The following is a 13,377-nucleotide window of genomic DNA, read 5'->3' on the forward strand; positions in this document are numbered from 1 at the left end:
GTGTGATGCAGTAGGCATTTCGTGTACTGTTAATAGGCGAACCAATGAGAAGAACTTTACTGAGGGGCAGTTAGTCTCATTTTAACTTTTTCAAAATAAAATATCACGTATCTCTTGACCCAGAAAATCTGGTTTGGGGATTATAAATAGATATGTGTGAGGATGTATAGTGTAGCACTACTTATAATAAAGTGTAAGGACGTTGGCAGAATAAATTATAGTGTATCCATCCGTATAATTAGAGGACTATAAGACTTGTTCAAAAAAGAGGGAGTCTTTGCATATTAACATGAGAAAATGTCCATAACATTTTTAAGGGATTGTGAATACATGACATGGTACTATTTTTGTAGATTACTGTATACAACATCTGCTTATATTACTGAGAAAAAGACCCGGAGGAATGTTTCCCCGGACTATTAACAGTGGTTAGTTCACCGTGGGAAGGGGAGGGAGGGAGGGAAGTGGGAGATGACCAGGGAGCTTGCTTTCTTTCTATACTGTGTGGTTTTAATTTCGCCTTTTTTTGGCCATGCCACGTGGCTTACGGGATCTTAGTTCCCTGACCAGGGCTTGAACCCATGTCCCCTGCAGTGGAAGCGTGGAGTCCTAACCACTGGACCACCAGGGAGTTCCCTTAATTTCAGTTTTTATACCAAGCCTTGTGTTACTTTAATAATTTAAAAACCTTTTGATTGAAAAAAAGACATCTTTTAAAATTCCAGACCCCTAAGGCATTTCATTTTTTCTTGCCTATTTATCAAACCCTTTTATTTAAAAAGTGATTGGGAGCAAAACAAAAACTGATTCACTGAAGATGTTGGAAGACGGTGTTCTTTAATTGCAACATCGCTCTCCTTAAAATCACGCAGAACCCCAAAATTCAGTTCTGTACACCTCAAAGTCCACTCTGAGAGTAAGTTCATGGTGTCTTTAATGCACCAAAATAGTAATTTAATAAACTTGAACCTTCAGAGTGGCTCAGCCACATATTTTAGAGTTTGAAATGACAATTGCATGTTTTCAGAATTACACATTACACAGCAGATTCAACAAGCATCTGAAGTATTAAGGCCCACAGTGTCGTAGACCAAAACACTGGTGCTTGTTGTACCTATTTGGAGCAGGAACAACTCAAACAACTTCTTTGTTGCCCATGTATAAAATAGAGTGTTAGCACCTGTGGCCCATCTTTATTTTGCCAGCGTGTGTATAAAATAATGTCCGTGGGCTCTTTTCTTTTTGGAAGACACTACTGGAAGGATGGAATGATTGAATTCCTCCAGCCTGGGCCCCTGCCTTCCCCGCATCTGCTGCCCATGCTGCTTGCACTTAGCCTCCAATTCTACTGAATTACAGGTGGTTCTGCATCCGGTTTTATTCCCCTGGACTTTTGCTAATGCTCTTTCTCCTGCTTGAACCACTTCTCCATCATTTCTCTACACGGCTTTTTCTTACCTCTCACAACTCAGTGTAGGCTTTCTCTCTTCCAAGAAGGCTTCTCTGAAGTCCCAGGCAGGGCTCGCCCCCCATCGTCTGTGTTCCTGGGATACTCTGTGCCTCCCTCCACTAGCACTTATCGTATTAGAACATCTGTTTATGAATTTTTCTATGAGACTAAGTTCCTTGACAGCAGGACCGCTGTTCATCTTTGTGCTCCTAGCACCTAACACGGTGCCTGGCAACTAGGAGGTATGTGGTATGTTTCCTGGATAGACTGAAGAAGACTGCCTAGGCAGTACGTATTTGTTCCCCTCAAAGGCAAGTGATATCTTAGGCAAGGCTTTTAGAACCAACATCTCATAAAAACAATTACAAAGAAGGATTTGATTTTGGTGCTAGGCATTCGTGGGGCAATAAAACTTCCAGAAGGGGGCTTCCCTGGTGGCGCAGTGGTTGGGAGTCCGCCTGCTGATGCAGGGGACACGGGTTCGTGCCCTGGTCCGGGAAGATCCCACATGCCGCAGAGTGGCTGGGCCCGTGAGCCATGGCTGCTGAGCCTGCGTGTCCGGAGCCTATGCTCCGCAACGGAAGAGGCCACAACAGTGAGAGGCCTGCGTACCGCAAAAAAAAAAAAAAAAAAAAACTTCCAGAAGGGAGTGTGGGTGATGATAATGCCTCTTGCTGTCAGTTTTTCCTCTGATAGAACTCCTTACCCATGAATGTGCTCATGGATTAAGAATTACAGTAAAACCCATGTCCCTATGCCCCAGTTTTGGGGGCAGCATTTGATGCAGTCTACAGGAAAAATACCATGTGAACAGGTCTAGATTTTGATCAACCAAACTACTCCACCACTTGAGTTTATAGATAAGTATTGTGTGAGATCGCTGTCCAGGCTTCACAAGGAAAAGTACAAGGGTGATCCTGTTAAATGTCAAACATTCTCATAAGGAGGAGTCTCACCTAACCAGGACGTAGGATGGGGAGGGCTTGTAGCACACTGGTGCACTTTTCCTAGTGGACGGCTTTGATCTGTCTTTTGAGCTGATAAAAGCTTTGAGTCCTAGAATAGCCCTGCTCTCCATCCTCATTACTATCACCCTTCCACCCCCCAAACTTGTCTTCTAAAGAAAGAAAGGGAGGGAAGACTTGGCTAGAGAGCAGAGAGAATGGGAGAACCACTATAGAGTTTGGTTTGTTTTGCCCTGTCTCAGTCACTCTGTATAATACAATGAATTCTCCGTCCTTACATACGGCACATTAATTGTAGTGTTTGGTCAGTTTATTTTCTCTACAATAAATAACTCTGCTACAAATAAATCCTCTCTGCCTGTCCATGAAAGTCTTTGTTGGAAATGAGTAGGAAAGCTCCACTTACCAAGCATCAGATACCTTTTAGCTCTCGTCAATCATTACCTCTCAGTCATCTAAACTCTACCCAGTGTAGTTGGAACACAGGGATGAGAGCCATAGCAGGTTCTAGAGGGACCAAGCTGGAGTCAAGCTGAGGGGCAGGGACAGAGGTGGGTATGCAGTGCGTATATTTAATTCGAGAATCCGACACCCAGGTCAGGCTGCTCTGCCAGATCAGGAGTAAGTCCACATGGATCCAGAAGCCAGATGTGCTGGATCCATCTGGAGACATGCTAGCAGGGAGGAGGAAGAAGCCAGGACCAGGAGAGCTCATCGGCCGTGGAGCTGGCCTCTGAAGGCAGCATCTGAAGGATGAGGGACTCTAGGACTTTGTGTGTGCGTGCATAATGAAGAAAGCCTGGGCAGAAACTCTGGAAGGTGGGTCATACGAACAGGAGTGTCTAGGCGTGATAATGTCCACAGTCAGAGGAATGGTTCTAGTTTAGAACAGGACCCAGGCGGTAGCTTGGAGCATGAAAAGCATGGTGCCAGGACCACAGGCACAGGGGCTGATATTTAGAGAAGGTCTTTATTCCAAGCAGAGGAAATGAGATGCAACTTGGGAAAAATAGATAGAAGCCTGTTAAAACAAAAGGAATTTGAGAGGAAGGTGCTCAGAAACTTACCTCCCTATTTTAAAACTCCTTAACCTCCCCCCACACCCCCCAACCAGGCTGCTCTCACAGTGTATTGATATTAGACTCCACCACTGTGCATTTCCGCCCACCTCCAGAGTAGGTCAGAGCTTAGCGTGCAGTGTCTCACCCAAAGTCCCTCTGTCCATGGCAACCGTGTATATTCACTGAGTAGTGGTTTTGCATTTGGAGCAAATTAAGTCATCATCCATCTACTGGATCCATTAGTCATATTTCAGCCATGAAGATCACATTAACTATAGCCCAGGAAGTGGGTGAAGGATCAATGTTCTAAGCACCCCACCTTGGACGAACATAGCAGAGTCCCTGGTTTCTGAGGGAGTCCCCTGTTGCAGATAGAGCAGGGCTCATATAGACTAATTTGTTAAAGTCCCTGAATACAGTATATTGAAAGATTTGGGGAGGGTATCTACAAGTAAAAGCATGGTACAAGCTAGTTTGCTGAGAAAGCATAGCAGAAAGGAGTTGGAGAAAAAGAACTCAGCTGCAGTCTGCCTAGCATTGATGAGAGGGAGGAAAGCAACCTCTGAACTACTTAAGTTTTTTTATTATTATTATTTTTTTAAATTTATCTATTTATTTTTATTTGTGGCTGTGTTGGGTCTTCGTTTCTGTGCGTGGGCTTTCTCTAGTTGCAGCAAGCGGGGGCCACTCTTCATCGCGGTGCGCAGGCCTCTCACTATTGCGGCCTCTCTTGTTGCGGAGCACAGGCTCCAGACGCGCAGGCTCAGTAGTTGTGGCTCACGGGCCTAGTTGCTCCGTGGCATGTGGGATCTTCCCAGACCAGGGCTCGAACCCGTGTCCCCTGCACTGGCAGGCAGATTCTCAACCACTGCGCCACCAGGGAAGCCCTCTACTTAAGTTTTTAGAGAAACAAATCTTAGCATCCTATAGCGGTGCTTTCAGCCCTTCATGGAACCTAAATGAAAAACATAAGTTCATCCTAAACTTTCACACTCACCAAATAACCTTTGCATCTGGAATTTAGTTCGATGAGTTTGCTCCTTCACTAAGAAAGGGGAATCCTGTGTGGACAGGGGGGTGTGAGTTCTCAGGGAAGTATGGCTATCAGTCTCTTAAGCAAAAATGAAGAAATAAAAATAGGAACTTCCCTGGTGGTGCAGTGGTTAAGAATCGCCTGCCAATGCAGGGGACACGTGTTCGAGCTCTGGTCCGGGAAGATCCCACATGCCGCGGAGCAACTAAGCCCGTGCGCCACAACTACTGAGCCCGAGCCACAACTGCTGAAGCCCATGCGCCCAGAGCCCATGCTTCACAATAAAGAGAAGCCACTGCAATGAGAAGCCTGTGCACCGCAACGAAGAGTAGCCCCCGCTCGCTGCGACTAGAGAAAGCTCGCACGCAGCAACAAAGACCCAACGCAGCCAAAAATAAATAAATAAAAGTAAAAATAAAAAAAGAAATTAAAATATTAGAAATACGGAGGTAAATTGGAAGTAAGTAGCATGAACCAAGTCCTGACACCCCCACCCTACCCCCACCTCCGACACACACACGTGCCCACTTTGGGTGAATTGAGAAAACAGTTTCCAGATCTGCCAGGCTGAGACCCACACCCCAGACAAAGAAGTCACAGACAGACCCATGGGCTTCACCATGCTGGAGGGCCACAGGGGCCAGGATTGGGGCTGGGAGCAGGGCCAGGTTCTGCTTTGGCAGTAAGAGGTCAGTGGACATCTGTGATAGATTAAATCCAGCCCTGAGGGTTACTTTGTAGCATCATCAGTCACTTGTATGAGCAGTGATCATGGTGTAAAATCTATAAAGAGGAATGGAGTATGTGATATGTTATTTTTTCTGATTACATTTGTATATGTAGAAATTGCTTTTAAATAAATGTTTTCTAGATTTTAAAAAGAAACTTACAGTTACCTTTAATTTTTAGAACAAGGAGCATCTGCTTTATTTCTTGCTTCCTGTGTTTCTTCAGGAATTACCTCCCTATAATGGTTATGGACTAGTTGAAGACTCTGCTCAGAATTGCTTTGCGCTCATTCCAAAAGCTCCAAAAAAAGATGTTATTAAAATGCTGATGAATGAGAACAAGGTGCTTCGTTATTTGGCTGCACTGGTGAGGACAATTTTTTTTTTAATTTACTTTATTTTTGGCTGTGCTGGGTCTTCGCCGCTGCACGCGGGCCCTCTCTAGTTGTGACCAGGGGCCACTCTTCGTTGTGGTGCACAGGCCTCTGCTGTGGAGCACAGGTTCTAGGTGCACGGGCTTCAGCAGTTGTGGCACACGGGCTCAGTAGTTGTGGCTCACAGGCTCCGGAACGCAGGCTCAGTACCTGCGGCGCATGGGTCCAGCCGCTCCGCAGCACGCGGGATCCTCCTGGACCAGGGCCTGAACCCATGTCCCCCGCAACGGCAGGCAGACTCCCAACCACTGCACCACCAGGGAAGCCCCAAGGACAATTTTTATATCCTAAGATTCTGTTCTGTCTCAGTACTGTGCACAGTTGTCCGTTTTGTCTGTAAGCTCTAGAGTAACAGCTGTCAGAGTTATGTGTTTATTTAAACAACCATTGGCTCCAACCTTCAGGCAGGTTGGATAGTATTAAGTATGGTGCCCCTGAACCAAGACCTAGCTCAAGTCCTATCTGCCCTCACAATCTTTCTTAAATCATTAATCTCTCTAACCCTCAAATTTTGACAGGCATTTTGGCCTTTTTTATTAAGCAATTATGAAAGCCTGACTTACACTCAAATTATCTATTTGTGTGCCTTTCCAGTGAATTGTGATTTTCTTGAGGGTAAGGACCATGTCTTACTAATTTTTATCATTGGTGATATCTAGCTTGATGTATTTTATATTCATTAAATGTAACAAATGGAATCATACTAATTTAATAGATGTGAACTTTGAGAGGTCATGTGGCTAGTGGCTAAGAGGTTTGGAAACAGACATAAATTCAAATCCTGAGTGTCCCACTCACTGGCTGAATTACCTGAAGCAAATTACTGATAAGAATTCAAAGGATAATGTCTTTAAAAATAGAAAAAAATGCAGAAATAGAAATATAACCATTTTATTTAGAAATATAGACATAAATAGGAGAAATTGAAATAAGTTACTCTGGGAATAGAAATGTATTTGAAAAAATAAAAATTAAATGAGAACATAGTTGACTAATGTATTTTTCAAATATTGAAAAAGCTTTGAAACAAGGGAGTTCTAGCAAATTCTAGGTCAACTAGAACACTCCATACGTTAAGAATTCTGATAAATGAAGATTTTGCATTGTTGCTAAGTTCTTTGAGTTACTGTTAAAGTTCAAGAGGTTTGTTGAATTATGACATAGTAACTATGAACTCCTTGAGGGCAGGGGTCATGTCTCTTTAGACTTTGTAGGCACTCAATAACTGTTGGGTGAATGGGTAAATGAATTTATTTACACATACACTATCTGTGAGTCAGGCAATTTAATATACTCATTTTATGTTTCAAAACATAAGAATCAGAGAGGCTAATTGGTGTGTCCCAGGTCTTACTGCTTAGACAGAGGCAGGACTAGGACTCAACCTAACGAAAAATATAATTTGAAAAGGTACATGCACCCCAATGTTCATAGCAGCACTATTTACAATAGGCAAGACATGGAAGCAACCTAAATGTCCATCGACAGATGAATGGATAAAGAAGTTGTGGCATATATATGTATGTATGTATATACACACACACACAGACACACTTACATACATACATACAATGGACTATTACTCAACCATAAAAAAGAATGAAATAATGCCATTTGCAGCAATATGATGGACCTGGAGATTATCATACAGTGGAATTTCAGTGAACAAATGGAGAAGAGAAGAGTGCAATAGAAAATTACCATTAAGCACACACCTCAGCAGTACTTGTTGCTGACAAGGTCCATCAACGGATGCTAAAATTAGTGGGAAAACCTTTGAGGAGAAACAAGATTTTCATGATTTCAAAGTATCTCCCTCAAGATATTTACTAACCGCAAAGGGAAAGATGGTAACTTTACAGGGGAGAAACCCACCAGGCATCTTCTTAACCAAGTGATCAAGTTCAACATCACCAATAAGAAGATGTTTTGTTATCATGAACTCCTTGATATGCACAGAGAAGGACATGTTGTTTTTTTTTTCCCTGTGGTATTTTTGCCAAAGATGCAAAAGTGAGATGCATGAGGGACAGTCAACAAAATAATTGGCCAGTACTCATGTCAGGGTCATGAAAGACAAGAGCAGACTGAGGAACTGTCACAAATTGGATGAGATTAAAGAGAAATAATAACTAATGCAGTATAGGATCCTGAAACAGAGAAAGAACATAAGTGGAAAACAGGTGAAATTTGAATAAGGACAGCAGTTTATTTAAAGCATTATACCATCATTTTCTGGGTTTGATAATTGTGCTATGGTTATGTAAGATATTACTGTTAGGTGAGGCTTGGTGATGGGCTTATGAGAATTCTCAACTATGCAACTCTTCTGTAAGTCTGATAAACTTAGTCTAAAATAAAATGGCAAAAACAATTTAAAAAAAATTTTTAAATACTTCCTGCCAGGGTGAGCTGTTGCTCCCAACCCCCTTGTACACCCGTGCCTGTAGTCCTGCTCAGAACTTTATTTTATTCTAAGTGTGATGGGAATCCTCTGGAGGTTTGAGAGGAGAGGAATGATGTGATTTTATTTTTATTTTTTGTTTGTTAAAAAAAAATTTTTTTATTATAAGTGTGTTCAACAAAAAAAGTTTGGAGACTGTCAGATAGGGAATGGTATGAGGAAATTATTTTACTAAGAGGAAATCCAATGACTTTCTCTACTAAATGAGAAATTATGACACAAATAATTCCATGGTCTGAATGAGAAGGTGTGTGCTGAAACTGATGTGAGAGGATTTTAGTCAAGAATAAGCATGTCTGTATTTAGGCTTGTTCAGTCTGGAATTTGTTTCTTGGTGATTTGATTTAGGAAAAGTCTTATCAACAACGTAGTTTCTCAGAATCACTTTCAACTCTATGACATTATATTACTCCTTCCTCCCTTCTTAAATTTTCTTTTTTAAATTGTGTATAAAAATGGATTTGTTTAAAGGCATAAGCTTTGCATAATCACTTTAGTGTCCTCGAAGTTGAACGTAATGTCAGCCACGAGGTTTCACACCGGCAGCCTGTGGACAGAATGTAGCCCATATGTTTTCTTTGGCCTGCCTGGTGCTTTCAAAGAGTTGAAGTCAACATTTTAAAGTCGGGGCTTTTATACAGTAATCCAGATTTCTGTTTTCTCATGAAAAATTGGATCTAGCAACATTGGGCCTATATTCATTCCCACATGGCAACAATCAAGTGGAGGTGAGTTGGGGCAGCCTCCCTTAGATGAGGTATGTCCTTTCCCGGCCCCCTGAGGCCCACCCCATACTGTTCATTTATATTATACTTCATATGTTAGGCTTCTATTGTACCCTAGTCCCCGTAGATATTTCAGTTTGAGGCTTCTGCGTAGATCACGTACCTTCGTAATATCCTCTTTGCTTCACCTTTCCAGGAATCCCCCATCCCAGAAGACAAAGACCGCCGATTTGTCTTCTCTTATTTTCTAGCCACTGACATGATCAGTATCTTTGAACCTCCTGTTCGCAATTCTGGTATCACTGGGGGCAAGTATCTTGGCAGAACTAAAGTTGTCAAGCCAGGCTCCTCGGTGGAAAACCCCATCTATTATGGCCCCAGTGACTTCTTCATTGGTGCTGTGATTGAGGGTAAGTCTCAGCACAGTTTAGGCTCTCTTTCTGGCCAAGTGAATGGGTTCTTCTTATTGGGAATTTAATTCAGTTAACCCTTGTAGGAAGCAGTTAGTCTGCAGTCCAGCTATACATGTGGTATAGTGTATAAATCTCCTTTACCAATTAAACTGTAAATTGGTTGCATTTGTTGGCTGTAGATGGAAACTCTGAGCTCCCTAAACACTGAGCAAACTAGTGCACATTAGTTTAGAGAGCAACTGAAAGTTCATTAGTCTAGGTCACATATACGTATCTGTGAATTTTTACTCTTGGTTGCCTGATAAGAACATAACCAGGCTAAGTGTATTTCTACCCTTTCCCCAGTGTTTGGCCACCGGTTCGTCATCCTTGATACAGACGACCATGTTCTGAAATACATGGAGAGCAATGCTGCCCAGTATTCACCAGAAGCCCTCCTGTCAATTCAGAACCGTGTTCGAAAGCAAGAAGCTCCTGCACCAGAATTGGACAAGTATGTTTGACCATCTAAGGTCCATTTTGGCTTTGGCACAATGAGATATTCAGGAAGCAGTTCTTAAAATGAGTGTATGATCACATTTTAGATTTTCAGATTTCCCTCACCAATGGAAGGTCTTAGACATACCTAGGTTACCTGGGTCCAATATAATAACTAGTAACTTAGAACTTTTTCAACTTCATATATTTAGCAAATAATTATTGAGTGCCTTGTATGTATCAGACACTATCACTAGGCCTTTAGGCTTTTATCAGTAAACAAAATAGACCAGAAGTTGCTGCCCTCATGGAGTTGACCCTCTAAGCAGTGGGAGATAGCTAATAAACAGCACCAGTAAGTTAGTTATGCAGTGTGTTGGGTGATGAGTGCTGTAGGGAAGTGGAGCAAAACAAGGGTGATAAGGGTTCTGGAAGGTGGGGCTGGGTTGCAGTTGGTTGGGGGAGGTGGTCACACCTTGAGAAGGTGGCACTGAGCAGACACGTGAAGGTAAAGGAGTCAGCTGCGTGGACGTGTGGAGGAAGAGCTTTCCAGGAAGAGGGAGCAGTGAGTGCTAAGACCCTACGTATTAGCATACGTGGAGCACACAGGTAACACTGGCAAGAAGTAGGCCGGTGAGTGGCTGCAGTGAAGGAGTGAGGAAGAGGATCAGAAGCTGGAGTTAGGAAGTTAGCAAGGGGCCAGATTGTGTAGGACCTGCTAGGTCTCTGGAAGGATGTTGGCTTTTCTCTGAGTGAAAGCGAGAGCCACTGTGGGGCTTCTGAATAGAGGAGGGGCACAATTTGACATGTGTTTTAAAAGAAGGGGCTGTTGTGTTAAGAATAGATTCAGAGGGAGATTAGTTAGGAGAATGTGGCAGTGATCTAGGCAAGAGATGACGGTGCATGGACCAGGGTAGTATCAGTGAAGGTGGGGAGAAGTGGTCTGATCTGGGGTATATTTTAAGGTAGAGCTAATAAGGATTCAGACAGATGATACAGGGGAGATAAGAGAGAGAGTAGGTAAGGATGACTAAGGGTTTTGGCCTGAGCAACTGGAAAGGAGTTGCCACCAACTGAGATGGGGAAGAAGTCCATTGTGGGTAGAGGAGGGTTTTTTCTGGCAGGGCGGGGACAGGAGGGATATACTAGGGGTTTTTTTGTTTTGTTTTTTTAATTTTTATTTAATTTTATTTATTTTTTGGCTGCGTTGGGTCTTCATTGCTGCACACAGTCTTTCTCTAGTTGCGGCGTGCAGGCTTCTCGTTGCAGTGGTTTCTTTTGCAGAGCATGGACTCTAGGTGCACGGGCTTCAGTAGTTGTGGCTTGCGGGCTCAGTAGTTGTGGCTCACGGGCTCTAGAGCACAGGCTCAGTCAGTAGTTGTGGCGCACGAGCTTAGTTGCTCCACGGCATGTGAGATCTTCCCCGACCAGGACTCCAAACCCGTGTCCCCTGCATTGGCAGGCGGATTCTTAACCACTGCGCCACCAGGGAAGTCCAATGTACTAGGTTTAAGATACCTATTAGATATTCAAGTAGAGAGATCAAATGGGCTGTTGGATATATAAATCTGGAGCTCAGGTGAGAGGTGTGGGGCTGTGGGAGTTGTGGGCATATAGATGATATTTTCAGCCATGAGACTGGGTGAAATCTCTCAGGTAGTCATTGTAGACAAAGAAGAGAGAATAGCTCCAAGGATTGCACTCTGGGGTTCTACAGCGCTAAGAGTTGGGAAGAGAAACTGAGCAGGACAACTAGTGAGGCAGGAAGAAAGCCAAGTGGGTGTGGTGTCCTGAATCCAGGCCGTCCCCTTTTGCACAGTAGTGCGGGACTGTAAACGTGACCATGCAAACAATCTCAGCACCAATGGGAAAATTTACTGCTGTTCTGCAACTTTAAAAAATTTTTGTCAAAACATGAAAAGCTCTGATGGTTATAAATGTATAGGGAAATGAAAAATAGTAAAATTGATTTTTATTTAGTGCACTGTAATTTAAGACATTGGCAACATTGAGAATTAAAAGTGTTTTATTTCTTTATAAAAAGCATATTAAGAGTAGTTGGAACAGTGCTTGCCTTCTTGTCACGTAACTTATGATACAGAGTGAACGTCTTTTCTGTGCCTCGGCAAATTGTCATATTTCTTTCCAAGTTTGGATTGACTTCCAACATTTTATTATTTTTGCTTTCAGTGTTGCGAAATACATCCTAGAGTTCCTTTAATGAATGAAATATCTCAGAGTTCTTTTAATGTGAAGTTTTTTGTTTTCTGGCATCTGGGATATCTTCATCCTTTTTTTTCTTTTTTTGGCTACGTTGGGTCTTTGTTGCAGCGTGCAGGCTTCTCATTGCAGTGGCTTCTCTTGCTGCAGAGCATGGGCTCTAGGCGCACGGGCCTCAGTAGTTGTGGCTCGAGGGCTCTAGAGTGCAGGCTCAGTAGTTGTGGCACACGGGCTTAGTTGCTCCAAGGCATGTGTCTTCATCCTTTTCGTTACAACCACTTCCCTCATTTATGTCAATAAGCCAGCCTTTGCTAGGGTCCTCTGCCTGCACATCGAGAGTCTCTTAAACCACAGCAGTGTCAGCATTCCCACGGTCAGCTAGTTCTTCTATAACTCCATTGTGTTTGACTTGAATTCTGCTTCTAGCTCTATCTCTTTTGGTTTCTTTGCCACACTCTCATCTTTGTTGACCAGTTCTCTCTTTCAGTTATCCATTTTTGTAAAATGTCACTTGAGTTTATCCTTTAGAGAAAAGGAGGCAACATAGCTACACACTTTGCTGACTGTGTGTGACTTGAAAAACAGATGCCCGGTGATCAGTCACTGACAGACTTTCAAAGAAGTGGTATGATTGTCGCTGATCGTGATGCACATCTATTATTTATGTAATGATTCGTGGACTGAAAATCTGACAGTCAATTTGCACTTTAGGCAGTTACTCACAGTTACTAACTGAAATTTGAACTGTGTTGTTGAGGGACTGGGTTATTTGACCAAATGGTGGTAAGTGAAATTCATGCATATCTGAGCCTTGCAAAAACAAGAATTGCCTGCAAATCAAGGAAGACAGTGATTCATTGTGTCACATGGGGATTTGGCAATGTGTAGGGGACACTGGGGACCTCAGTGCAGATTGCCACTGGAATAGGAGGGGCGGGAGTGGGCTTAAGAGAATGGGAGGAGAGGAATTCGAGCTTGGAAGTATAGCCTCCTCTTGAGGAAGTTGGTGCAAAGGGGAACAGAGAAATGGGGGAGTAGCTGGCCGGCGAAGTGGGGTCAAGAGAAGGTATTGATGTCTTAGAATAAGATAAAGAGAAATTCAACTTCTGGGTTAAGAAATCCATGCTATCCTTGTTTTGATCCTCACTTTACCCCTTACCTCTCTGATGGGTCAGAGAGGTGAATGAGAGAAGATGCTTGAAGGTGATATGAATACAAGGGTCGTGCTCTAAGGAAATACAAATCCTGTATTTGAGTAATCATTGCTAAGAATAATGAAAAGGGATCCTGAGTACTTGTCAGGCCTGAGAACTTTTTATATCAAGTGTTAGTTACAGGATGATGAAATTTGGAGTTAAGCATCTTCTTTATCTGAGCTAGAAGATTAAAACAGTGCACAAGTGGTTG

The 13,377-nt window shown here is 42.9% G+C and overlaps 1 protein-coding gene across 1 annotated transcript in view; it reads left to right on the plus strand.

The window, feature by feature from the left end:
- EFHC1 (EF-hand domain containing 1) overlaps nucleotides 1-13,377 on the plus strand; it is a 61,286-nt gene that overhangs the window by 32,886 nt on the left and 15,023 nt on the right. Inside the window, exons 7-9 of the mRNA XM_082638024.1 lie at nucleotides 5,464-5,604; nucleotides 9,057-9,270; nucleotides 9,619-9,766. Coding sequence (XP_082494150.1) covers nucleotides 5,464-5,604; nucleotides 9,057-9,270; nucleotides 9,619-9,766 — 503 coding nt within the window. The remainder of the gene's footprint in view (nucleotides 1-5,463; nucleotides 5,605-9,056; nucleotides 9,271-9,618; nucleotides 9,767-13,377) is intronic.

This window comes from Mesoplodon mirus, assembly GCF_964341445.2.
Source record: "Mesoplodon mirus genome assembly, chromosome: 12".
In the NCBI taxonomy this organism is placed as follows: Eukaryota; Metazoa; Chordata; class Mammalia; order Artiodactyla; family Ziphiidae; genus Mesoplodon; species Mesoplodon mirus.